The sequence below is a fragment of the Oncorhynchus clarkii genome, chromosome 18 (assembly GCF_045791955.1).
Source record: "Oncorhynchus clarkii lewisi isolate Uvic-CL-2024 chromosome 18, UVic_Ocla_1.0, whole genome shotgun sequence".
NCBI classification, from domain to species: domain Eukaryota; kingdom Metazoa; phylum Chordata; class Actinopteri; order Salmoniformes; family Salmonidae; genus Oncorhynchus; species Oncorhynchus clarkii.
The window spans coordinates 49,304,927-49,330,960 of record NC_092164.1 but is presented as its reverse complement, the minus strand read 5'-3'; the positions used below and the strand labels follow the sequence as shown (position 1 = coordinate 49,330,960).

General features: G+C 42.4%; 1 protein-coding gene across 3 annotated transcripts; it reads right to left on the bottom strand.

The window, feature by feature from the left end:
* Positions 1-6,575: 6,575 nt before the first annotated feature.
* Positions 6,576-23,271, bottom strand: LOC139373609 (transmembrane protein 106B-like). 3 transcript variants are annotated; one of them, XM_071114308.1, is made up of 8 exons: positions 23,165-23,271; positions 18,964-19,146; positions 15,402-15,465; positions 15,086-15,245; positions 14,641-14,781; positions 12,300-12,349; positions 8,887-8,940; positions 6,576-8,750 (listed from the first exon to the last, which is right to left on the bottom strand). In XM_071114308.1, exons 2-8 carry the CDS (start codon positions 19,136-19,138, stop codon positions 8,591-8,593), a joined length of 804 nt encoding a protein of 267 aa, XP_070970409.1. In that variant the 5' UTR covers positions 19,139-19,146; positions 23,165-23,271; the 3' UTR covers positions 6,576-8,590. The 3 variants fall into 3 exon arrangements, with proteins under 3 accessions (XP_070970409.1, XP_070970411.1, XP_070970410.1); XM_071114310.1 differs by lacking the exon at positions 23,165-23,271 and adding an exon at positions 20,288-20,362; XM_071114309.1 differs by lacking the exon at positions 23,165-23,271 and adding an exon at positions 19,282-19,439.
* Between the last annotated feature and the right edge of the window lie 2,763 nt (positions 23,272-26,034).

Here is a 26,034-nt window from a genome sequence, read left to right as displayed (position 1 = left end):
ATAGCAGCAGTGTGCAGGGCTCTAAGGCTGAGGTTGAGGCTGAGAGAGGGTGGGTGTGTCTTAGAAGCGGCCAAGGTACACACACAATTCGTGCGCACACACACACACACACACACACACACACACACACACACATCTTTTCATTACACCTACATATTACTGTCTCTATCCATGCTCAATATTTCCAATATGCCCTTGGAAAAGCGCTCAGTAAAGGTTCTGCTATAATAACTTTATTACATCATAATATTAGGCTTCAATTAACTTGCATTCAGATCAGGTCAACAGAGATGTTTATCTTGTAGTTTCAACAGTGCTCAGCAGATCAAATCAAATTATATTTATCACATGCGCCGAATACAACATGTGTAGACCTTACCTCGAAATGCTTACTTACAAACCTTAACCAACAATGCAGTTTAAAAAATAGAGGTAAGTAAATATTTACTAAATAAACCAAGTAAAACATTTCATAAAAAGTAACACAATAAAATGACGTAACAATAACGAGGCCATATATACAGGGGGTACCGGTACAGAGTCAATGTGCGGGGGTTCAGGTTAGTCGAGGTAGTCGAGGTAATGCTACCTTGTCCCGGACCTGCTGTTTTGGACTCTCTCTCTACCACACTTGCTGTCTCTAACTCTGAATGATCGACTATGAAAACATTTACTCCTGAGTTGCTGACCTGTTGCACCCTCTACAACCACTGTGATTATTATTATCTGACCCTGCTGGTCATCTATGAACGTTTGAACTTCTTGGCCATGTTCTGTTATAATCTCCAGCCGGCACAGCCAGAAGAGGACTGACCACCTCTCAGAGCCCGGTTCCTCTCTAGGTTGCTTCCTAGTTTCTGGCCTTTCTAGGGAGTTTTTCCTAGCCACCGTGCCTCTACATCTGCATTGCTTGCTGTTTGGGGTTTTAGGGGGGGGGGGGGGGGGGGTCAAGGTAAATAGTCCAGGTGGCCATTTGATTCATTGTTCAGAAGTTGGAGGTAGAAGCTGTTAAGAAGCCTTTTGGACCTAGACTTAGCGCTTCGGTACCGCTTGCCGCAGGGTAGCAGAGAAAACAGTCTATGACGTGGGTGACTGGAGTCTTTGACCATTTTTGGGGACTTCCTTGAATGCCGCCTAGTATATAGATCCTGGATGGCAGGAAGCTTGGCCCTAGTGATATATTGGGCCATACGCCCTCTGTAGCGCCTTACGGTCGGATGCCGAGCAGTTGCCATACCCGGTGCAGCTGTAGAACTTTTTTAGGATCTGGGGATCCATTCCAAATCATTTCAGTCTCCCCCGATGGAAAAGGTTTTGTCGTGCCCTCTTCATGACTGTTTTGGTGTGTTTGGACCATGATATCAGTGTGGGGTTATTTGTCTCTGCACTTATAAACACAAAGAACCGGAAAAAAATCCCCATAATTGCATCAGTTCAGAATTGATCTCTACTCTGGTTTAAAGAAATATTACCATTTGACCAAGAAACTAAATATAAACCAGACATTACAGAATGGTTCCCTTTCAAGTTCCCTATTTCTTGTTTCGAATTAGACTGGTCTCTAAAGGTCATGGTTTAGGGGAGAGCCCTAGTTCAAGTTTTTTGCCATGGTATTCAAAACTTGTAGATTTACCAGCCGTACCTGCTCAATTCCAACACATTGCACAGCTTGGGGCCAAATCTTTGGAAAATGTCAAGCATTTTCCTCATAAGTCTTGAAATGCAATGACAGTCTGTAGTACAACTACTTACTACTAACTATTACACAAGTGTTTTTTTTACAAGACCAATCTGCTAATGTTGTGCAACTAATCTGTTTTGAGTACTGTAGAGTTTTAACCCCCTCAAAAATAAGGTTATTTTAAAGTTGGTGACGCCAGTGACCAGTTTCCACTTAGTGTCAGTTAATGTGAGCAATGGAAGAGGAGGAACCAGACCAGTGATGGAAGTTTTATAATGGTGATTCCTCACGAAACCAGGACAAAATAAGACCATGATTCGGGACTTTCACAACATTTAATAAATAGAATGGTCCTTTGGAGGAAGTATTGTTGACATATATTTGACATTTCAAAAAATCAAAAAACGTAATTGAGAAATAATCAAAGTTGGCATATTTATGACATTTTTGGACTTACCCAGACCTCCTCCTTTAAGACTCCATAATATTTCATACGTAGGTGCTACAAGTCAAATGTCAAATGAAACTTTACCGCTTGTTCTGAAATATGAGTGGTATTTTGAGTTCAATAACAATTTCCATACATTCATTTTTTTAATGTAATTTTTTTTTCAATATAATGCTGAAAATAATATAGTCTATGGGCATATGAAAGATAGACAGGGAAAACAGGTGATCTATGTCAGAAATGAAATGGAGCAAAACAGTGCTGTTGCTTGGCACTGTAAACATATCAACACACAGTGTCATGTGATATCCTGTTTTTGGTGTGGATCTGATATTAAAGTACAAGCAATGGGGGTCAATTCCCTTGTTACTTTATCTGCAATATACACCCACACTTCATCGTCACTTAAAGTGACTACGTTCAGCTTTACATTGGCTGTGTTATTTTCTCAGAGTATTTTCTTTACAATGGTGGGGTAGGCAAAATATTTTATGGTAAGATAGGCCATTTAGGGGAAGTTTACAGGCAGTGGTACTCTGAAATGAGTGCAGTAAAAGTGTGTGTGTGTATTAGATTCAAAGACAGGCTGTGACCTCTCCACCAGTAAGTGATTGCGTGCAGTTAAGCAAACAAGTTCTGTCATGTGTCATCTATTACAAGTTTATTATATGGCTCATAATTAAATCAAACGTTTACTGGAATTCAATTCAACAACTTCTAGTTGACACTGTTTCAAAGTTAAAAGGTACCACCTGCTGGGAATTGAATCTTTGAGAGGTTTAATTCATTATTTTGTAAAGAACAGCTATGATGTCATAAATACCAGATAAATTCCTGTTCATCTTATAGAATATTAGCTCAAAAGTATTGTGGAGCTCCTACACCTAAATAAAAACAATACCGACATCCAAAATGAGTACCGGAACCTATTTCAGTCCAAGTCAAGCACTGATAACACTACATAACGAGCTATGATGTAGCATTAACTGTATGATGTAATAGCCTACAGTATCAATGTATTAACTGACTCCCATAGCAAACTGTCATAGCACAAGCACAGACAATATTTCAATCTGTCTGCCTCTAGACAGCAGTGTAGTCAATTTCATTAAGGCAATTTTTCACTGAGTGCTTTCTTCTGGGTCAGCATGTTACACAAGATGAATCGTCTGCTTGATTGGGCCAGATATTATGTCTTCATATTGGGTCTCCATGTGAACAGAAGTCTTGCCCTGTTCTGTTGTGTCCTTTGGGGCGCTCAGTCTTGAGAGGATAAGGCCTACACACATAGCCCTTAAAATCAGACTGCTTCGACCGACAGCCACAGTTCCAACAGCAGAAAACAAGTGCTGAAAAGAATATAGCACCTTGTCTTCCTTCCTCGTCTTGATATGTTATAGCCCTGTTTGTCATTATTGCTGCCTGATATCAATCATAACGTAAATCCACCAACTACATTTCATTTCCCAGAGACATGGAGATATCAAAATGACTAGTTAATCAACTAGCTAACAGTGTCACGGTATTCACACTTGCTAATCTATAATGAAGGTATTCTATTTCCTACTACTGATTCTAATGTAAACAAACACACATTACATTAGAATAAACAGCAGAGCATTGTCTTTAATCCAAATGTTTATTGGTTATTTTTCCATAGTCACAGTCACTGTGTTTCAGTCAGTGAACAGGTAGCGCCCCAGTGTGAAGTCCTCCCTGTCAGCCAGTGGGTTGCGGCCCAGGCCATATAATGTATCCCTGGCCTCCTGCTGCCTCAGTCTCTGGGCCTCCCTCTTCATCGGCTCGCTCTCCGCACTAATGGCTGAATCTTTGGCTCTGGCTCTGGGGAGGAGGCAGGCTCAGTAGAAATATAGTCAGAGTCCCAAAAAGGTCTGACCATATTGTCAGGTAAGGCAACATATTGTTCCTCCAAGAGGTTGCCTGAATTGGTGTAGTCTTCTGGCTCCATGGGCTCTGGAGTTATAGCTAAAGGGTCCCCGGAATGGCTGTAGGTATTGGTGTAGTCGGCATCACCTGGCTGCTGGAGTTCTCGGGAGGCAGGATACTGGTCCTCAAAACGGCCAGCTGTATTGGTGTAGCCGGCATCACTGGGGTTGCCATGGGTGACTCAGTCGCTGTGGGTAGATGGTGTGAGTAGGTCTGGAGTCTCTCCATAGACTGGGCCGAGGTGAGGTTGCAGAGGGAGGATGGAGGGTACAGGTAAGGGAGGACACGGCAGATGAGGGAACATGTTCATGAGAGTGGCATATTGTGAAAGGATCATGTTGCTCAAAGCGCCCTCGGAGAAGTCTAGGTATCTTGGGACCGCTGAGGGCCCATCCGACAATTCTGAGAGCAGGTCCGCCTCGTCATTGCCCTCTGCTGCTAGATAGAATAAGCACTCCAGTTCTGGTCCATCGGTCTGTGTCTCTACCAGAGATGAGGATATGTCAGATTGCTGAGTCTCCGTTGTCTTGGTTTAGTCGGTTAGCCTGGTTTCAGTTCCTACTTTTCACTGTTGCTTTTGTCCCTTTTGATGCACTGCTTTTCCCCTTTACTCACTGCTGTCACCATTCGATTCATATGTTGCTCAGACTCACTGTCAGTGTCTGTTAGTCCCTGTCTCATCCACCACCTCCACTCCGTCTTTCCTCAGCAGTGACATTATTCTCTTGTACTTGTCCAATTAAAGCTGCCATCTGGGTTCCTCTGTTTTGGTGCAGCATGCTTCTTCTTTCTCTTCTTCTTGGGTGGCTCAGAAGACTCCGAACTCTGGCTCCAGTCAGAACTCCCGTGGCTCCAGTCAGAACTCCCGTGGCTCCAGTCAGAACTCCCGTGGCTCCAGTCAGAACTCCCGTGGCTCCAGTCAGAACTCCCGTGGCTCCAGTCAGAAACCTCCTGATGTTGGCTTGTCTCAGGTGTTTCAACAGGGCTCATGGGAACAGTGCAGTGGTGGAAAAAGTACCCAATTTTCATACTAAAAGTAAAGATACCTTAAAATAAAATATCTCAAGTAAAAGTAAAAGTCACCCTGTAAAATATTACTTGAGTAAAAGCCTAAAAGTATTTGGTTTGTTTTAAATATACTTAAGTATCAAAAGTAAAAGTATAAATAATTTAAAATTCCTTATATTAAGCAAACCAGAAGACATGATTTTCTTGTTTTTTAAATTTACGGATAACCAGGGGCACAGTTCAACACTCAGACATAATTTACAAACGAAGCATTTGTGTTTAATGAGTCTGCCAGATCAGAGGCAGTAGGGATGACCAGGGATGTTCTCTTGATAAGTGTGTGAATTAGACAATTGTCCTGTCCTGCTTAGCATTCAAAATGTAACTAGGACTTTTGGGTGTCAGGGAAAATGTAAAAAGTACATTATTTTCTATAGGAATGTAGTGGAGTAAAAGTTAAAGTTGTCAAAAATATAAATAGTACAGTACAGATACCCCAAAAAACTTCTTAAGTAGTAAAAAAGTAATTTTACTTATGTACTTTACACCACTGGAAATGTGCCCCCTTGTATCTCTGAAGTGGTCAAGGCCAGCTGGTGAGGTGGGGGACACAGGAAGACCATGCCAGGATGCCGATGGTGCTGCGTGGTACACCTGGAATACCCTGTTAGGGGCAGCATTGTTCACAAGTAATGAAACTGCTGGTACTGCATACACAAAATGCAAAAATAAACAAGTTATACAATATGTGCAATATACAATACTATTCACAGAGACATTCTTTTCATATTTGCTGGTGGTAAGTGCTTTGCCCAAGGGTACAATGGTACTGGGTATAGAACATAGGATATTGAAGCCAGCAACTCTTCGGCTGCAACTTCCTCCAGATTTCCCTGTCCGTCCTGGGACTTTGGTTACTGGCCTGTTCCAGGATCAATTGGTGCTCTTGCTCCATTGTCAAGTCAAACAACTTTGAGACTACAACCACGTTAAGGCTCATCTGACAAGTCAGTAAGTATACAAGCTTGCATCAACATATCATCAGTGATAGCAACTTCCCATTACTTTGCAGTAGAAAGATCACCTTCCAAAATGGCCTGAAAGTGCATGGATGCCAACATACCTTCAGCCACCTAAGGAAATTAAATAATGCGCCAAATGCCACCAGAAGGGGCTATTTATGCACAGGTGTTTGTCAAATATGGGGTTTATGATGTAAAAACTGTTCCCACCGGCTGTCCACTGTCCCCATAGCAACACTGTGCGAGTTCAGTTTTGCTCAGGAGACAACCGTTTGGCTAACATCCATCGAATTAGAATTACCAGTATGATTCCAATTCTGGTTCATGAAGTCATTGTGAGTGAATTGTGATGTCACACTGATTCATGTGCTAAAGGATGTAGGTGTTCAATTTCTCACCAGTTCCTCTGTGGTTTGGAAATATAAAAAAGGTATAAACAAAGACTGAAGAAAATACAAGATAAGACAAATGTGGTGACAACTTTATTCATGCTATTACATTCATTTCTTCCTGAAAGCATAACAACATACCTAGGTAGGACAAACTATTTTATATATGATGACAAGCAAATAACAAATAAAAACTACATTTGTACTCTTTAAAAACAGCTTGTATTTACATCTTGTCAAATAGTTGTCAATCAGAATAATGTATCTACCCCACAGAAGTAGACATTCAGAAAGAACCTCATCAGATCATCAAAACCACTTCTTCTTGATGTACCAATAGTATTTCAAGTCTTCACTCGATCCAAACATTCCATCACAAGCTGAACCACTCTTCCATACACAATTAAGGTGTATGATTAGGAACAAAAAATAAATTAAATGTGCTCTACGATAACCTAGGAAACTGCTAATTACATCAACGGCAAACTACACAGTTTGATTATTCATTAAGAAATTCAAGGCATATTTTTCTATGACAGAGGGTTGTTTCTATTACAGTTGTATAATTCAAGGTATATTTATATCTATGAAAGAGGGTAGTTTATATTCATTTGAGTTCATATTTCAAAAAAGGTTCTCTACAACGTAGGTAGGAATCATATTACAAAAGTTGTATTAAAACAGGTTTTCATTAAATCTAGGTAGTTCTACAAACTCAACTGAGTTTCATAGGCAGGGAAGTAAATTATCAAAACGCAGTTCCTTGCAGGTTATTAATAAATCCTCTATGTATTTCATGAAAATGGATCCGATGGAATGTAAAAATTCAGTTGGTCAATTACAAATCAGCAGTAGGTACGGATCGCAAAACATTACACAACTCCCTCATGGGCACAAACTGAGAGGAGTAAATTACTGATAAGGAATCACTATCAATCAATCAATATTTTACCAATTGGGAACAGAGTGGTGGGAGGAACTTAATATCTTAAAATTTACTCAATTTCAGGGATATAAGCCTTTCAATTCACGTTAACGGATCACACACAACGGATCGCAGTAAACTGGTCCAAATTCAGATTGTACAGAGCCCTCAAAGGATAAGCTGAGAAATTCTGGAAACGCCACATTCTGGCTTCATCTCAAATGGCACCTTATTTCCTATATCAGGGGAATTCAACTCTAACCCGACGAGGTCCAGAGTCTGCTGGTTCTCTGTTCTACCTGATAATTGCACCCCACCTGTTGTCCCAGGTCTAAATCAGTCCATGACTAGAGGGGAACAATGAAAACCCACAATGGAACTGGCTTCAAGGTCCAGAGTTGAGTTTGAGGGCCCTATATAGCGCACTACCTTTGGACAGAGCCCTAGTAGTGCTATATAGGGGACTGTGATTTACCAGCAGATTTAAATGGACTAGATTAATATCTTGAGAACACACACTATTGTGTTAAAACAGGTCTAACTTTGAGAATAGAAGACTGGTCCCAGATCGGTTGGCTCAACTTCTCTGACTATCATAATGATTTGAGATCAGATTACTGAGAGAACTCTTTCAGAGGTTATCCTCATCCATAGACAGGAAAGTGTTATTACTTCATATACATTTACAGTTCAAAGTGGTTTGGAGGAGTCGGGAGTGGCATCGTGAAATGTTACATTGTCACAGTGACAGGTTGAATTTGAACTGCATTAATAAAGTGCATAATGGTTTGGTACTGAAACATTGTGGTAGTGTTAATACATTTAAAACAAGTATTTTTCCCCTCAACTGCACATTTGGCATATACTCCCAACAAAATGGTAAGCTAACACAGAAATGCATGACAGTGGGGTCTTCATCAGTAGATGGATGGTGAAGAGGAAGGAGAAACACAGTGTATCATCTTTGGCTGGGGTGGCTAACCCCCCCCCTGGAGAGCTACTGGGTGGACACATTTATCCCTGCTCTAACATTCTATATCCTGCTGAACAGCTGTGTTAGAGAAGGGCTGGAACAATAGCCTACACACACACAGCTCCTCTCCAGATTTGGCATGTTTCCTAGATCCCTGATCTAAGACTAGCATCCAAGGACCCTCACCAGGACCGGGCTCAGGTCAGGTAGGGGGGCAAGTATGGGGGTATTGGGGCATTAGACACCTTGTGCTGCTCCCCCCTCACAGTGGTGGTGTTACCTCCACAGTCTACATACTGGTATATCTCCTGAGTAACCTGCTCCATGTGGCCAAAGTACGCTGTGGTCACCGTCACCCTGGAAACAGGATTATTCAAAATATTATTGACAAGTATTACAAGTGCATTAACAAGTATTACATGGGAGAATGGGAACCAGGCTTCTGTGGTCCTGTATGAATATTTAAAGAGAGATGTGCAGACAGAGTACTTACTGCATCATAAGCACAATGTTGTGCACCTTTATGGTCTGTAGGGTGCAGTAATCACTGGGAAAAAGAAGAACAGAAGCTTCAGTCAGATTGGCGGTTTCACGTGATAAGAAAACAAAAAAAATAATCTTGTCCACCAGCTGGCTCTTTCTCTGTCAAACAGTCTGCTTTCACAGAGTTTCAGAAAGGGACTTGAAAGGGGCCTATTGTTGACCTTTCAGTCCATCAGCATACCCCTTGAACCACCCCTATACGTTGTGGATTTCAAAGCAGAAGCAGCGCAAGTGAAAGGCTAAACAAGAAATGAAGTTTGGGAAATCAGAAAGTATGAATGTGTTGCCATGTGTTGCAAAAATGTATGTCCAAGTCAAGAAAGCTTACCGGCAGCACTTTTCACAGGTGCTTTTTTAAAGCCTACAGTTGAAGTCGGAAGTTTACATACATCTTAGCCAAATACATTTAAACTCAGTTTCACAATTCCTGACATTTATTCATAGTAAAAATTCCCTGTTTTAGGTCAGTTTAGAAAACCACATTGTTTTAAGAATGTGAAATGTCAGAATAATAGGAGAGAGAATTATTTCTTTCACCTTTCATCATATTTCCAGTGGGTCAGAAGTTTACATACACTCAATTAGTATTTGGTGGCGTTGTCTATAAACTGTTTAACTTGGGTCAAAGGTTTTGGGTGAATTTTGGCCCATTCCTCCTGACAGAGCTGCTGTTACTGACTTGTAGGCCTCCTTGCTCGCATGCACTTTTTCAGTTCTGCCCACACATTTTCTATAGGGTTGAGGTCAGGGCTCTGTGATGGCCACTCCAATACCTTGACTTTGTTGTCCTTAAGCCACTTTGCCACAACTTTGGAATTATGCTTGGGGTCATTGTCCATTTAGAAGACCCATTTGCGACCAAGCTTTAACTTCGTGACTGATATCTTGAGATGTTGCTTCAATATATCCACATAATTTTCCTCCTCATGATGCTATCTATTTTGTTTAGTGCACCAGTCCCTCCTGCAGCAAAGCACCCCCACAAAAGGATACTGCCACCCCAGTGCTTCACGATTGAGATGGTGCTCGTCGGCTTTGCAAACCTCTCCCTTTTCCCTCCAAACACAACAATGGTCATTACGGCCAAACAGTTCTATTTTTGTTTCATCAGACCAGAAGATATTTCTAAATTAAAAATTTAAAAAGATCTTTGTCCACATGTGCAGTTGAAAACCGTAGTCTGGCTTTTTAATGACGGTTTTGGAGCAGTGGCTTCTTCCTTGCTGAGCGGCCTTTCAGGTTATGTCGATATAGAACTCATTTTACTGTGGATATAGATACTTTATCTGTTTCCTCCAGCATCTTCACAAGGTCTTTTGCTGTTGTTCTGGGATTGATTTGCACTTGTCGCACCAAAGTACCTTCATCTCTAGGAGACAGAACGCATCTCCTTCCTGAGCAGTATGACGCCTGCGTGGTTCCATGGTGTTTGTACTTGCGTACTATTGTTTGTACAGATGAACGTGGTACCTTCAGGTGTTTGGAAATTGCTCCAGAGAATGAACCAGACTTGTGGAGGTCTACAATTTTTTTCTGAGGTCTTGGCTGATATCTTTTGATTTTCCAATGATGTCAAGCAAAGAGGCACTGGGTTTGAAGGTAGACCGTGAAACACATCCACAGGTACACCTCCAATTGACTCAAATTATGTCCAAAATGAAATCTAGAATAGGCTTCCTATTTCACAACAAAGCATCCTTCACTCATGCTGCTAAACATACCCTAGTAAAACTGACTATCCTACCGATCCTCGACTTCGGCGATGTAATTTACAAAATAGCCTCCAACACTCTACTCAGCAAATTGTATGCAGTCCATCACAGTGCCATCCGATTTGTCACCAAAGTCCCATATACTACCCACCACTGCAACCTGTATGCTCTTGTTGGCTGGCCCTAGCTTCATATTCGTCATCAAACCCACCTGGTCAGGTCATCTATAAGTCTTTGCTAGGTAAAGCCCCGCCTTATCTCAGCTCACTGGTCACCATAGCAGCACCCACCCGTAGCACACGCTCCAGCAGGTATATCTCATTGGTCACCACCAAAGCCAATTTCTCCTTTGGCCGCCTTTCCTTCCAGTTCTCAGCTGCCAATGACTGGAACTAAATGCAAAAATCACTGAAGCTGGAGACTCATACCTCCCTCACTAACTTTAAGCACCAGCTGTCAGAGCAGCTCACAGATCACTGCACATAGCCCATCTGTAAAAGCCCATCCAATTATCTCATCCCCTATACTGTATTTGCACCCCTGTATCTCTACTTGCACACTCATCTTCTGCACATCTATCCCTCCAGTGTCTAATTGCTATATTGTAATTATTTCGCCACTATGGCCTATTTACACACACTGTATATGAACATTTTCTTGTATTATTGACTATGTTTGTTTATTCCATGTGTAACTCTGTGTTGTTGTTTGTGTCGCACTGCTTTGCTTTATCTTGGCCAAGTCGCAGTTGTAAATGAGAACTTATTCTCAACTAGCCTACCTGGTTAAATAAACGTGATTATTGATTTTTTTTGCCTATCAGAAGCTTCTAAAGCCATGACATCATTTTCTGGAAATGTCCAAGCTGTTTAAAGGCACAGTCAACTTAGTGTATGTACAAATATATTTGTGATACAGTGAATTATAAGTCAAATAATCTGTCTGTAAACAATTGTTAGAAAAATTACTTGTCATGCACAAAGTAGATGTCCTAACCGACTTGCCAGGACTATAGTTTGTTAACAAGAAATTTGTGGAGTGGTTGAAAAACGAGTTTTAATGACTCCAACCTAAGTGTATGTAAACTTCCTACTTCAACTGTATGTCAGATATTCCATTGAGTGTAACTGGCTCAATATATGAAGTTTACGAAATAAAGTTGACATAAGATATTATGCTCTTTTCTATTGTAGGTATGTAATAATAAATTAAAATTGGTTGCTAGCGATACATGCATACAAAAATAATAATAAAAATGTTTCATGGACCCCTGGTTGAATACCCTTGATCTAAAAATACGTCTTCACATAAACGTTATATGCCGAAGATCAGAATCAATTGGGCTTCCAAAAAGTCATATGGGTCGGTGTGATCCAACATGGCTATTTACTGCAGATTTAATCCAGCTGTGACAGGCTCTCTGTCCCTCTCATGCCTTTAGCATGTGCCCCTTTCAAGTCACACTTTAGTGTCCCGTGGTTTCCAGGCTCTATATGCGGTAACATATGAGCCTGGGGACGAGGTTAAGCAAGAACTGAAAGAGGACTCCACACTGCAATCTGTACTCCCATAGGATTTATTTTAAACAACATCTCGACCATTAGGCTCCCAGTGTTCTCATAATACTAGCACTGTGACGTGCTGTACTTACTACATGTAGCTTATCTCGTCTGCTATAATGGCGGGAACCATGTAGTCAACCTGGGAACAACACAACACACAGGGTTATGATCAAAAAGGTGACATGGAGAAAGAGTGCTCTAAGAACCAAAAATAGGAAATTGACCTGAAATACTCATTGTGACAAGGGATGCAGGACAGGGAAGAGGTGTCTGAATCTAGTACAAAAAAACCCAGCTAGGGGTTGTTGGATCTTGAATTTAGTGAAACTGGAGTTTCTGCTGCACGTCCAATAATGATGGTTGTGTAATAACCACACTACTACAGTGCAGTTAGTGTTATTACCAGTGGTGAAAGTAGAATTGTAAGGGCCTAATCATAGAATTACATATAGAAACCTTATTAGGATCTCTGTGTGCCTCGTCGTAAAGATGTCATTTAACTTGGAAAACGTATTACCTATAAGCTATTGCATAAATACAACCAGTCATGTTTTCATCCGATTGTCAAACAATCACTTCAAAGGGCTCATATACTAGCTACCCACCCACATTCATCCACTGGCAATATACTACCAGCCTCCAAACAATCACTTCAAAGGGCTCATACACTAGCTACCCACCCACATTCATCCACTGGCAACATACTACCAGCCTCCAAACAATCACTTCAAAGGGCTCATATACTAGCTACCCACCCACATTCATCCACTGGCAACATACTACCAGCCTCCAAACAATCACTTCAAAGGGCTCATATACTAGCTACCCACCCACATTCATCCACTGGCAACATACTACCAGCCTCCAAACAATCACTTCAAAGGGCTCATATACTAGCTACCCACCCACATTCATCCACTGGCAACATACTACCAGCCTCCAAACAATCACTTCAAAGGGCTCATATACTAGCTACCCACCCACATTCATCCACTGGCAACATACTACCAGCCTCCAAACAATCACTTCAAAGGGCTCATATACTAGCTACCCACCCACATTCATCCACTGGCAACATACTACCAGCCTCCAAACAATCACTTCAAAGGGCTCATATACTAGCTACCCACCCACATTCATCCACTGGCAACATACTACCAGCCTCCAAACAATCACTTCAAAGGGCTCATATACTAGCTACCCACCCACATTCATCCACTGGCAACATACTACCAGCCTCCAAACAATCACTTCAAAGGGCTCATATACTAGCTACCCACCCACATTCATCCACTGGCAACATACTACCAGCCTCCAAACAATCACTTCAAAGGGCTCATATACTAGCTACCCACCCACATTCATCCACTGGCAACATACTACCAGCCTCCAAACAATCACTTCAAAGGGCTCATATACTAGCTACCCACCCACATTCATCCACTGGCAACATACTACCAGCCTCCAAACAATCACTTCAAAGGGCTCATATACTAGCTACCCACCCACATTCATCCACTGGCAACATACTACCAGCCTCCAAACAATCACTTCAAAGGGCTCATATACTAGCTACCCACCCACATTCATCCACTGGCAACATACTACCAGCCTCCAAACAATCACTTCAAAGGGCTCATACACTAGCTACCCACCCACATTCATCCACTGGCAACATACTACCAGCCTCCAAACAATCACTTCAAAGGGCTCATACACTAGCTACCCACCCACATTCATCCACTGGCAACATACTACCAGCCTCCAAACAATCACTTCAAAGGGCTCATATACTAGCTACCCACCCACATTCATCCACTGGCAACATACTACCAGCCTCCAAACAATCACTTCAAAGGGCTCATATACTAGCTACCCACCCACATTCATCCACTGGCAACATACTACCAGCCTCCAAACAATCACTTCAAAGGGCTCATACACTAGCTACCCACCCACATTCATCCACTGGCAACATACTACCAGCCTCCAAACAATCACTTCAAAGGGCTCATACACTAGCTACCCACCCACATTCATCCACTGGCAACATACTACCAGCCTCCAAACAGTGGTGAATGGAAAGAGTCATCTGTTACAGTGTAATGACATTTAGGCCAAAATGTATGTGTCCACTGCAGCCTGCGCGTGTCTCGGTGATGGCCACAGATCTCTGCCTTGGCAAAATGTCAGTGTTCTCGACAAACCACATCACATTTTGCGGCATAGGCTATGTCACCTGTTTTCATGCCGCTGACATGCAGTAATGATACAAAGTGGTGTAATAGTCTACAATTGTCTTGACATTTTGTTACAATTATTGTGATAGGCTCATGTACCCCAGCTATATATTTTGCCTGGACGCTGTACTCCCCCCCCCCCCCCCCATGGTTATTGCAGAGTTGTTACCGTGTTATTAGAGTTGTGTACCTGCTGCAAGCCCAGAGGACTGATAGCGGTGCTGTTATTGATGCGGGACTTCCCGATCACTGTGTTGTAGAACTGGACCTGGGCTGTGATGTTAGACACCTCTACACTGTAGTAGTTGTTATTGGTGATATTCAGAGTGTTCTGGAATGAAGAAGAATATTTTGTAATTTTATGATCACAGAAATTCATCTTTTCACACAAACACACAGGAAACCAGAGTTAGCCAGTGCGGCAACCCTGGTGCAGTTTAGGAGTTAAGTGCCTTGCTCAAGGGCTCAATCGCCGGGGATGGCAGGATACCTAGAATCCCACTATATTTGTGACCCAACTCATCTGCCCGAACACGGGCAACCTTTGGAGCAAAGACTCCTACTTACTCCTACTCCTACTGTCCTACTTGATCCAAATCATCATGGTGTGGTTAGAACATAGGAGAGAGGCTCACCGTCACATTGAGATAGACAATCCTCTTATCCTCATCGTAGGTGACGAAGAGAGACTTGACGCCCCCATAAGAGACGTCTATGGTACGAGGGAATAGGAAGAAGACAGCCAGGCTGGACAGCAGCAGACACACAGCCACTGAGGCCATCACATACAGCTTTCTGTGAAAGAGAGAGCCAAAGGCAGGGTCAGAAGTAGCAGGATACAAAGAATATTGCAAGAAAGGAATAGTTATTTGCAAAGTTGCAGTCACATGGGAAAACATTATTGTGACGTTTAGCCTATAGCTACCAACCCAACAACAACATTCCACTTACGTTCTCCTAGGCCTGAGTCTCTGGTCACTGTATGGAATCAATGCCACCAGCTGGTTCTCTTGGCCTGTGTAATGCAAGAAAATATTTAAACTAATCATCTGACATAACTACAACATTACAGCAATACTAGGAATGTAACGATTGACCAACAGGCATCAGTCCCTGGTTCAACTGTTTAAGATATGAGTGCATCGATTCGCGGGAGCCCAAACCGATCCAAATCCGGTTCACAAATGTTTGTTTTTTTACTCATAATTGTATGTCCCCCATTAAAAAAAAGCTCTAATTCTTGTGACTGAAATTAGCAGCCTATCATTGATCTCCAAGTCAGATAACTGTGCACACAGAGATCCGCAACTCAAGGCAACGAGAGCCTATCCCTGATCTAATATTTGTGTATCTGCGTAGCACCTTCAGCACTTAAACAATTGTAAAATGGCTTTCGCAATGTCAAATCATAAGCTTTATTATTTAGGTGACAAATGTAATTTGGGTAATTGTTAACAAATGCGCTGTATGGTGTTTTACCGGCAGAGTGAAGGCTACCGGAGTGAACACGACTCACATCTTGCTGAATGAACAGCTTCATGCTAATTAGTGCTTTTCAATTGCCAGGTTCACCATAAGATATACTGTACCAGTCAAAGGTTGACAACCCTACTCATTCAAGGGTTTTTATTTTCACTATTTTCTACATTGTAGAATAATAATGAAGACAACAAAACTATGAAATAACAAATATGGAATCATGTAGTAACCAAAAAAATTGTTCTCCAAATCAAAATATATTTATAGTTCAGATTCTTCAAAGTAGCCACACTTTGCCTTGATAACAGCTTTGCACACTCTTGGCATTCTCTCAACCAGCTGCATGAGGTAGTCAACCTGGAATGCATTTCAATTAACAGGTGTGCCGCCTTAATTTAAATTGTGTAATTTATTTCCTTCTTAATGCGTTGTGTGACAAGGTAGGGGTGGTATTCAGCAGATGGTCTTTTACCAAATAGGAGTCAATAAGTCAATATTTTGTCAAAAACAGCTCAAATAAGCAAAGAGAAATGACAGTCCATCATTACTTTAAGACATGAAGGTCAGTCAATACGGAAAATTTCAACAACTTTGAAAGTACAGTTGCAAAAACCATCAAGCACTATTGAAACTGGCTCTCATGTGGACCGCCACAGGAAAGGAAGACCCTGAGTTACCTCTGCTGCAGAGGATAAGTTCATTAGAGTTACCAGCCTCAGAAATCGAAGCCCAAATAAATGCTTCAGAGTTCAAGTAACGGATACATCTCAACATCAACTGTTCCGATGAGGCTGTCGAATTGCTGCAAAGAAGCCACTACTAAAGGACACCAATAAGAATAAGAGACTTGCTTGGGCCAAGAAACATGAGCAATGGACATTAGACCGGTGGAAATGTCCTTTGGTCTCCACAATCACCCGACTTCAACCCAACTGAGCTGGTTTGGGATGAGTTGGACCGCAGAATGATGGAAAAGCAGCCAACAAGTGCTCAGCATATGTGGGAACTCCTTCAAGACTGTCAGAAAAGCATTCCTCATGAAGCTGGTTGAGAGAATTGCAAGAGGGTGTAAAGCTGTCATCAAGGCAACGGGTGGCTACTTTGAAGAAACTATTTTCTATTTTTTTTTGTACATGTTTTTTTTAGGGATGCACGATATATTGGTCGAGCAGCCATATGAAAGAGTAAGAAAATTTCAGCGAGACAACTCAAAAGACGAAACCCATTAAAGCCAAGATAATGGAATCAATTTCCCTTGATAATCAACCGTACTCTGTCGTGGGCGATGTTGGCTTTCGCCGACTGGTCGAGCACCGGTACACTACCAAGTGCGCTATTTTTCAGATGTTTCCCTACCGGAGTTACACTGTTATGGCGTCACTGCTATAGACTTCACGACATACATACTAATGTAAACTCACTCACTTTTCGTACAATTGACCTTATTTTAGCACCCAAAAAACATAATACTTCCAGATCAACTGTAATGTCAATACCATTGTAAAGGACAATTTCTCCCCTTTCCAACAAAATCAATGACATGAGCTCCACGCTGCCCATTTCTGCATAATTCAACAAGGCAATGAGCTCCGTCGGGTCTTTGTATAAATGGCAGGTGGGGAAGCTAAACTAATGTGTGATAGTGAGAAGGAGAGATGTTGTGTGGGAAAACGGATTTTTCCACCCGATCTGTCCAACTTATCGCCTCTAAAACGTAAATAAAACACTATAAAGAGTTTAAATAATCTGTCATTCAAAACTGTGCTATATTAACTGGCTGTGTCATAGCTAGAGCCTAAATAATTTCACCGATTTCATTGGCCAATATGGTATTTTACCGATTTTGGATGATAATTCCACAGATATTCTGAAAAATAGGATGAAAAAGGCAAATATATATTTCAAAACTTTATAATTATGTTAGGAGGCTCAAACAATAGCAGGAAGTCACTTTCTCAGCAAAAGCTCTCACAGTGCTATCCTGGTTCCAAATACATGTGCTTCAGGGAAGCAAATAGAACTGTGAAGTAGCGCCACCTAAAACCAACTTGGGCACAGAGGATGGGAAAAACAACTAGAGCAGGCTCTCACCACTGGTGGGTGTGATGACATGATGTAACATCCTCAAACAAGTGTATGAACATCTAGTTCCACAATTCAAATACTTTTCGGTTTTGTGTGCCAAAACTAAGACTACTGTGTGGCCTAGGGAAAAATCAAGGAAAATAGTCAGGTTATTTGTCAGAGCCATGAAGGAGTGACTGCACAGCTGCAGTGTTTTTCCCATGAAAAATAGGGGTTATTATTTGACTGCCTGTGCTTGCATGTTTGTGTTCATGGTGTGTCAGAAATCTGTGCGTGCATTAGTACGTGTTCAATCATGTGGTGTTCCTAGTTGTGGATTGGTGCTGGCCCTCAGAACTACTTCTTCAACGCTATTGACACCTATGCCGCCGCCTGGCGGAAAAACTCTTAGATATAGTTTATTCTTCATAAGATTTGTTTCATTAAATTGTGAAATAATCAAATGGATAGATGGGTATCGAATCAGGCTTGAAAGGAGAGATTCACATCACTAATCATTATTGTACATTATTATCCCTCAAAGGGGAAATTCACCAGACTCTGGGGATAAAATCATAAACTACAAACACAGCTTTGATTATAGTGAGTCTACAGGCAAAGCATGTGTCCTTCATATGCCAAATTCAGTCATTGGTCTCATTCCCTCAAGCCCACAGAGTGAGTCGGAGTCACACTATTCATTATCCACAAGATAGCACCAACGTGGTTTTCCATATACATCAGCACTTGAACTGCCGTCTGACTATGATCCTGAGCTGAGCAAAACTCTTACCGAGTCATATTCATTCCATTGGTATAGCAGCTTATCTAAGTTATCTGAGACCAGGCTAGTAGTACTCTACTCCTCCTGTTTACCTCTAGGTATTCTGCCTGTACCCTGGCAGCTGGGACATGTGACGCGGTCCCTGCCAGTGAACTCTACATAAGTATGCGTGTGTGCGGTGCTCACCTCTAGGTATCCTCCCAGTGCCCTGGCAGCTGGGACATGTGACGCTGTCCCGGCCTGTGAACTCTACGTAGGGGAACTGGGACACGTCCTCTCTCTTCCCATCATCGTCCTGTGTGGTGGTCAGGGAGTCATCGTAGCATGCCTGCATGGACAGGAGGGAGAAGGCCTTCCCCATGGCCACACCTGGAAGAGGAGGGGGTCAAAGGTTACTGGTTGGCGTTTGACATGTTTTAAAAAATATATATTTACATTGGAATGTTAAGACAATCAAGGCAGTTTAAATAATGACATTTAGCCTTCTGTTTTCTTAATGAGTACCTTGATGGGAGAACTACAGCAGCTTGCAGAAGTATTCAACCCCTGGCATTTTTCCTATTTTGTTGCCTTACAACCTGGAATTAAAATGGATTTTTGTGGGGGTTTGTATCATTTGATTTACATAGCATGCCTACCACTTTAAAGATGCTAAATATTTTTTGCGAAAACAAACAAGAAATAAGAAAAAAAAAACTTGAGCGTGCATAACTATTCACCCCCCCAAAGTCAATACTTTGTAGAGCCACCTTTTGCAGCAATTACAGCTGCAAGTCTCTTGGGGTATGTCTCTACAAGCTTGGCACATCTAGCCACTGGGATTTTTGCCCATTCAAGGCAAAACTGCTCAAGCTCCTTCAAGTTGGATGGGTTCCGCAATATTTAAGTCATACCACAGATTCTCAATTGGATTGAGGTCTGGGCATTGACTAGGCCATTCCAAGACATTTAAATGTTTCCCCTTAAAGCACTCAAGTATTGCTTTAGCAGTATGTTTAGGGTCATTGTCCTGCTGGAAGGTGAACCTCCGTCCCAGTCTAAAATCTCTGAAAGACAGAACCAGGTTTCCCTCAAGCATTTCCCTGTATTTTTCACCATCCATCATTCCTTCAATTCTGACCAGTTTCCCAGTCCCTGCCGATGAAAAAGATAGTTATGTGTTCTCAGGGTGATGAGAGGTGTTGGGTTTGCACCAGACACAGCATTTTCCTTGATGCCCAAACAGTTCAATTTTAGTCTCATCTGACCAGAGTACATTCTTCCATATTTTGGGGGAGTCTCCCACTTGCCTTTTGACAAACGTCTCTTTGTTGCGCCTCTGATTAATGCCCTCCTTGCCTGGTCCGTGAGTTTTGGTGAGCGGCCCTCTCTTGGCAGGTTTGTTGTGGTGCCATATTCTTTCAATTTTTTAATAATGGATTTAAATGGTGCTCTGTGGGATGTTCAAAGTTTTTGATATTTTTTTATAACCCAACCCTGATCTGTACTTCTCCACAACTTTGTCCCTGACCTGTTTGGAGAGCTCCTTGGTCTTCATGGTGCCGCTTGCTTGGTGATGCTCCTTGCTTAGTGGTGTTGCAGACTCTGGGGCCTTTCAGAAAAGGTGTATATTTACACTGAGATCATGTGACAGATGATGTGACAGATTGCACACAGGTGGACTTTATTTAACTAATTATGTGACTTCTGAAGGTAATAGGTTGCACCAGATCTTATTTAGGAGCTTCATATCAAAGGGGGTGAATACATATGCACGCACCACTTTTCTGTTTTAAACAAGTACTTTTTTTTCATTTCACTTCACTAATTTGCGTATGTCCATTACATGAAATCCAAATAAAAATCAATTTAAATTGCAGGATGTAATGCAACAAAACATGAAAAACACCAAGAGGGATGAATACTTTCACAATGCACTGTAAAATCAAACAAATGTTAATACATTTTTTGTTTAATAAGTGAGGGCCATCATCCCCTACATTGTCTTACTGGTTGCTTGTTTGCTTGCTTTGTGGACAATACAGTGCCACTGACACGGCCCGCTACCAAAACCTGTGGCCTCTCCTTCACTGCAGCCAATGTGAGTAAAACATTTAAACGTGTTAACCCTCGCAAGGCTGCCGGCCCAGACGGCATCCCCAGCCGTGTCCTCAGAGCATGTGCAGACCAGCTGGCTGGTGCGTTTACGGACATATTCAATCAATCCTTATCCCAGTCTGCTGTTCCCACATGTTTCAAGAGGGCCACCATTGTTCCTGTTCCCAAGAAAGCGAAGGTAACTGAGCTAAATGACTATTGCCCCGTAGCACTCACTTCCATCATCATGACGTGCTTTGAGAGACTAGTCAAGGACCATATCACCTCCACTCTACCTGACACCCTACCCACTTCAATTTGCTTACCGCCCCAATAGGTCCACAGACGACGCAATCACACCACACACTGCCTTAACCCATCTGGACAAGAGGAATACCTATGTATGAATGCTGTTCACCGACTACAGCTCAGCATTTAACGCCATAGTACCCTCCAAACTCGTCATTAAGCTTAAGACCCTGGGTCTTGACCCCGCCCTGTGCAACTGGGTCCTGGACTTCCTGACAGGCTGCCCCCAGGTGGTGAGGGTAGGTAACATCTCCATCCTGCTGATCCTCAACACTGGGGCCCCACAAGGGTGTGTTCTCAATCCTCTCCTGTACTCCCTGTTCACCCATGACTTGGTGGCCATGCACGCCTCCAACTCAATCATCAAGTTTGCAGACGACACTACAGTGGTAGGCTTGAATACCAACAACGATGAGATGGCCTACAGGGAGGAGGTGAGGGCCCTCGGAGCGTGGTGTCAGGAAAATAACCTCACACTCAATGTCAACAAAACAAAGGAGATGCTAGTGGACTTCAGGAAACAGCAGAGGGAGCAGCCCCCTATCCACATCGACGGGACAGTAGTGGAGAAGGTGGAAAGTTAAGTTCCTCGGCGTACACATCACAGACAAACTGAAATGGTCCACCCACACAGACAGCGTGGTGAAGAAGGCGCAGTAGCGCCTCTTCAACCTCAGGAAGCTGAAGAAATTTGGCTTGTCATCAAAAACAAACTTTTACAGATGCACAATCAAGAGCATCCTGTCGGGCTGTATCACCGCCTGGTACGGCAACTGCTCCGCCCACAACCCTAAGGCTCTCCAGAGGGTAGTGAGGTCTGCACAACGCATCACCAGGGGCAAACTACCTGCCCTCCAGGACACCTACAGCACCCGATGCCACAGGAAGGCCAAAAAAATCAAAGACAACAACCACCCGAGCCACTGCCTGTTCACCCCGCTATCATCCAGAAGGCGAGGTCAGTACAGGTGCATCAAAGCAGGGACCGAGAGACTGAAAAACAGCTTCTATCTCAAGGCCATCACTGTTAAACAGCCATCACTAACATTGAGTGGGTGCTGCCAACACTGACTAATCTCTAGCCACTTTAATAATGAAAAAAAATGGATGTAATAAATGTATCACTAGCCACTTTAAACAATGCCACTTTATATGTTTACATTCCCTACATTACTCATCTCATTCATATATTTTTATGAACATATTCTTATCCATTCCTTTATACTTGTGAAATTGTTAGATTAGATTACTTGTTAGATATTACTGCATAGTCGGAACTAGAAGCACAAGCATTTCGCTACACTAGTAACATCTGCTAACCATGTGTATGTGACAAATAAAATTTGATTCGACCAGCTCGGGAACCGGAATGCATAGCGGATAAGGTACGGTGGGATCCGAGATGGTCGATGATCTGTTTGCTCACTTGGTTTTCGAATACTTTAGAAAGGCAGGGCAGGATAGATATAGGTCTGTAAGAGTTTGGGTCTAGAGTGTCTCTCCCTTTGAAGAGGGGGATGACCGCGGCAGCTTTCCAATCTTTAGGAATCTCAGACGATACGAAAGATACGTTGAACAGACTAGTAATAGGGTTTGCGACAATGGCGGCGGATAATTTTAGGAAGAGAGGGTCGAGATTGTCTGATTTGTAGGGATCCAGATTCTGCAGCCCTTTCAGGACATCAGCTGTCTGGATTTGGGTGATTGCTAAATAACGTTAGCCAATTAAGCTCAATTGAGTTTCCTCATTCGGTTAGCAAGAACCACGGTTGTCGACTGGTTTGTAAACTAGCTAGCTGGTTTGTAAATGAGCTAGTTAGTAAATAACCTATCATAACACAAGCTGGCTAACGTTAGCTAGATAGCGATAACGTTAGCAGGTTAGCTAACGATATTAGCAACAGCACAGCAGCAGGCCAGTGCTGTTTGATTTGCACTGGAATTAAATGACACATTTAACTGCATACTATTCATAACGGTAAATTACTATTGTCCATCTTACCAGAATACGATTTAAGTTTTTCGTTGTAATTGTTTAAGCTTATGCAGTTCTTGTTTATCTATCAAACAAACTGACACGCGCAGTGCATTTCGGGTGAAGACGTAACTGTCTTTTTCTTAGATGAGGTTTAAATGGCAGTTGGCATTCAACAAATGTTGCATTACCGCCACCTACTAGACTGGAGTACAACTCCCTCATACTTAGTTTGAAAAAATAAATAAAATACAATCTACCACAACTCTGACAAATCATTTTTTAATAAAAATGAAATAATAATAAATAAAACTACCCTAATGCAATATTTATATCTACTTAGTCCTACTTCAGGCCAACAGCCTGAAAGGATGTGACACCACCACTTAACACACTCTGTAACTCTTCTGATGTCAAGTCTTGCACACCCATATACCTCTCTGCAGCTGCCACCACGACTTCAATTTTCTGCGACTTATGTTCAATCCCTGCAGTACAGTTGATAACCATTGCTATAAAGGCTAAAAATCCAATCTTACTGAAACATATATCACTTGTTGGCCTCCTCTCAGGATCCCTCCCCCTTGACCCATCTTCCTCTACTTTCTTCACTGCCTCAGCATATGATAACTTCTGAACTACTCTAACCCTGGAAACCCCAACCTGTCTCTCTCGCTCCGGACATTTCTGATCCCCAGCCCCATGGGCACCCCTACAATTAATTAATTATATCACTACTTTCCCAAATTCTACCCATTCCTTATGTCTCATGCCCTTCTGCACACTTCTCACACCTAGGAATATCCCCACACACTGCTGCCACATGCCCATAAGCTTGACACCTGTAGCAACGTAATGTAATTGGCACAAAAGCTTGTACGGGATAACTTATACAATGGGGCAAAAAAGTATTTAGTCAGCCACCAATTGTGCAAGTTCTCCCACTTAAAAAGATGAGAGAGGCCTGTAATTTTCATCATAGGTACACTTCAACTATGACAGACAAAATGAGAAAAAAAATCCAGAAAATCACATTGTAGGATTTTTTATGAATTTATTTGCAAATTATGGTGGAAAATATGTATTTGGTCAATAACAAAAGTTTATCTCAATACTTTGTTATATATCCTTTGTTGGCAATGACAGAGGTCAAACGTTTTCTGTAAGTCTTCACAAGGTTTTCACACACTGTTGCTGGTATTTTGGCCCATTCCTCCATGCAGATCTCCTCTAGAGCAGTGATGTTTTGGGGCTGTTGCTGGGCAACACGGACTTTCAACTCCCTCCAAAGATGTTCTATGGGGTTGAGATCTGGAGACTGGCTAGGCCACTCCAGGACCTTGAAATGCTTCTTACGAAGCCCCTCCTTCGTTGCCCGGGCGGTGTGTTTGGGATCATTGTCATGCTGAAAGACATGTTTCATCTTCAATGTCCTTGCTGATGGAAGGAGATTTTCACTCAAAATCTCACGATACACGGATCAGTCGTCCTGGTCCCATTGCAGAAAAACAGCCCCAAAGCATGATGTTTCCACCCCCATGCTTCACAGTAGGTATGGTGTTCTTTGGATGCAGCTCAGCATTCTTTGTCCTTCAAACACGACGAGTTGAGTTTTTACCAAAAAGTTATATTTTGGTTTCATCTGACCATATGACATTCTCCCAATCTTCTTCTGGATCATCCAAATGCTCTCTAGCAAACTTCAGACGGGCCTGGACATGTACTGGCTTAAGCAGGGGGACACATCTGGCACTGCAGGATTTGAGTCCCTGGCGGCGTAGTGTGTTGCTTTGTTACTTTGGTCCCAGCTCTCTGCAGGTCATTGACTAGGTCCCCCCGTGTGGTTCTGGGATTTTTGCTCACCATTCTTGTGATCATTTTGACCCCACGGGGTGAGATCTTGCGTGGAGCCCCAGACCGAGGGAGATTATCAGTGGTCTTGTATGTCTTCCATTTCCTAATAATTGCTCCCACAGTTGATTTCTTCAAACCAAGCTGCTTACCTATTGCAGATTCAGTCTTTCCAGCCTGGTGCAGGTCTACAATTTCATTTCTGGTGTCCTTTGACAGCTCTTTGGTCTTGGCCATAGTGGAGTTTGGAGTGTGACTGTTTGAGGTTGTGGACAGGTGTCTTTTATACTGATAACAAGTTCAAACAGGTGCCATTAATACAGATAACGAGTGGAGGACAGAGGAGCCTCTTAAAGAAGAAGTTACAGGTCTGTGAGAGCCAGAAATCTTGCTTGTTTGTAGGTGACCAAATATTATTATTAATTTAGAATTATATAAAGCCTGTTGGATATTCTCACAGATATGTTATTAACCCTGTTATTAGCAGGACAATATTTATTGGTCATATAGGTCATGGCTCCCGAGAGGCGCACAATGGGATTGCCTTGCAGTTCTCCAGCTGTATCCAATGAAACAGTGGTGTGTCACGGCTTCTATAAGTAGTGGGTGGAGGAGTCAGGCGCAGAGAGCAGGGTAGTTCAAAAGATGTGGATCTTTATTTTCCAAAAACACAGAGAGACGGTCACGCCACACACACAAGGGCACATAAAGACCCAGTCCAAACAAACAGGACGAAACTGATCGGAAAAATGAATACCACAAATGAATCACACACCATAAACAGAAAAACAAGCCCGTACAAAAGCCGGAGGTTCTACTGGGTTTAAATAGCCCACAAGCAAAACCTAAACACGAAACAGGTGCAACTAATCAGACACAACTAAATGAAACAGAAAAGGGGATCAGTGGCAACTAGTAGGCCGGCGACGAAGAGGCACCATCTTCGGCGGGATTCGTGACAGTGTTGACGCGCAAGGTTCAAGGCACGAGAGCAGGGGGCACGGGATGGGCCGCAGAGCCACGCACAGAAGACAGACCTAGCCCAT

Excerpts from the sequence above, each read along its gene's own strand:
- LOC139373609 (XM_071114308.1), bottom strand. The coding sequence starts at position 19,138 with ATGGGGAAGGCCTTCTCCCTCCTGTCCATGCAGGCATGCTACGATGAC. Across the intron at positions 15,246-15,401 it reads AGACTCAGGCCTAGGAGAAC|AAAGCTGTATGTGATGGCCT; the intron begins GTAAGTGGAATG and ends TCTCTTTCACAG. Across the intron at positions 14,782-15,085 it reads TTGTCTATCTCAATGTGACG|AACACTCTGAATATCACCAA; the intron begins GTGAGCCTCTCT and ends TCTTCATTCCAG.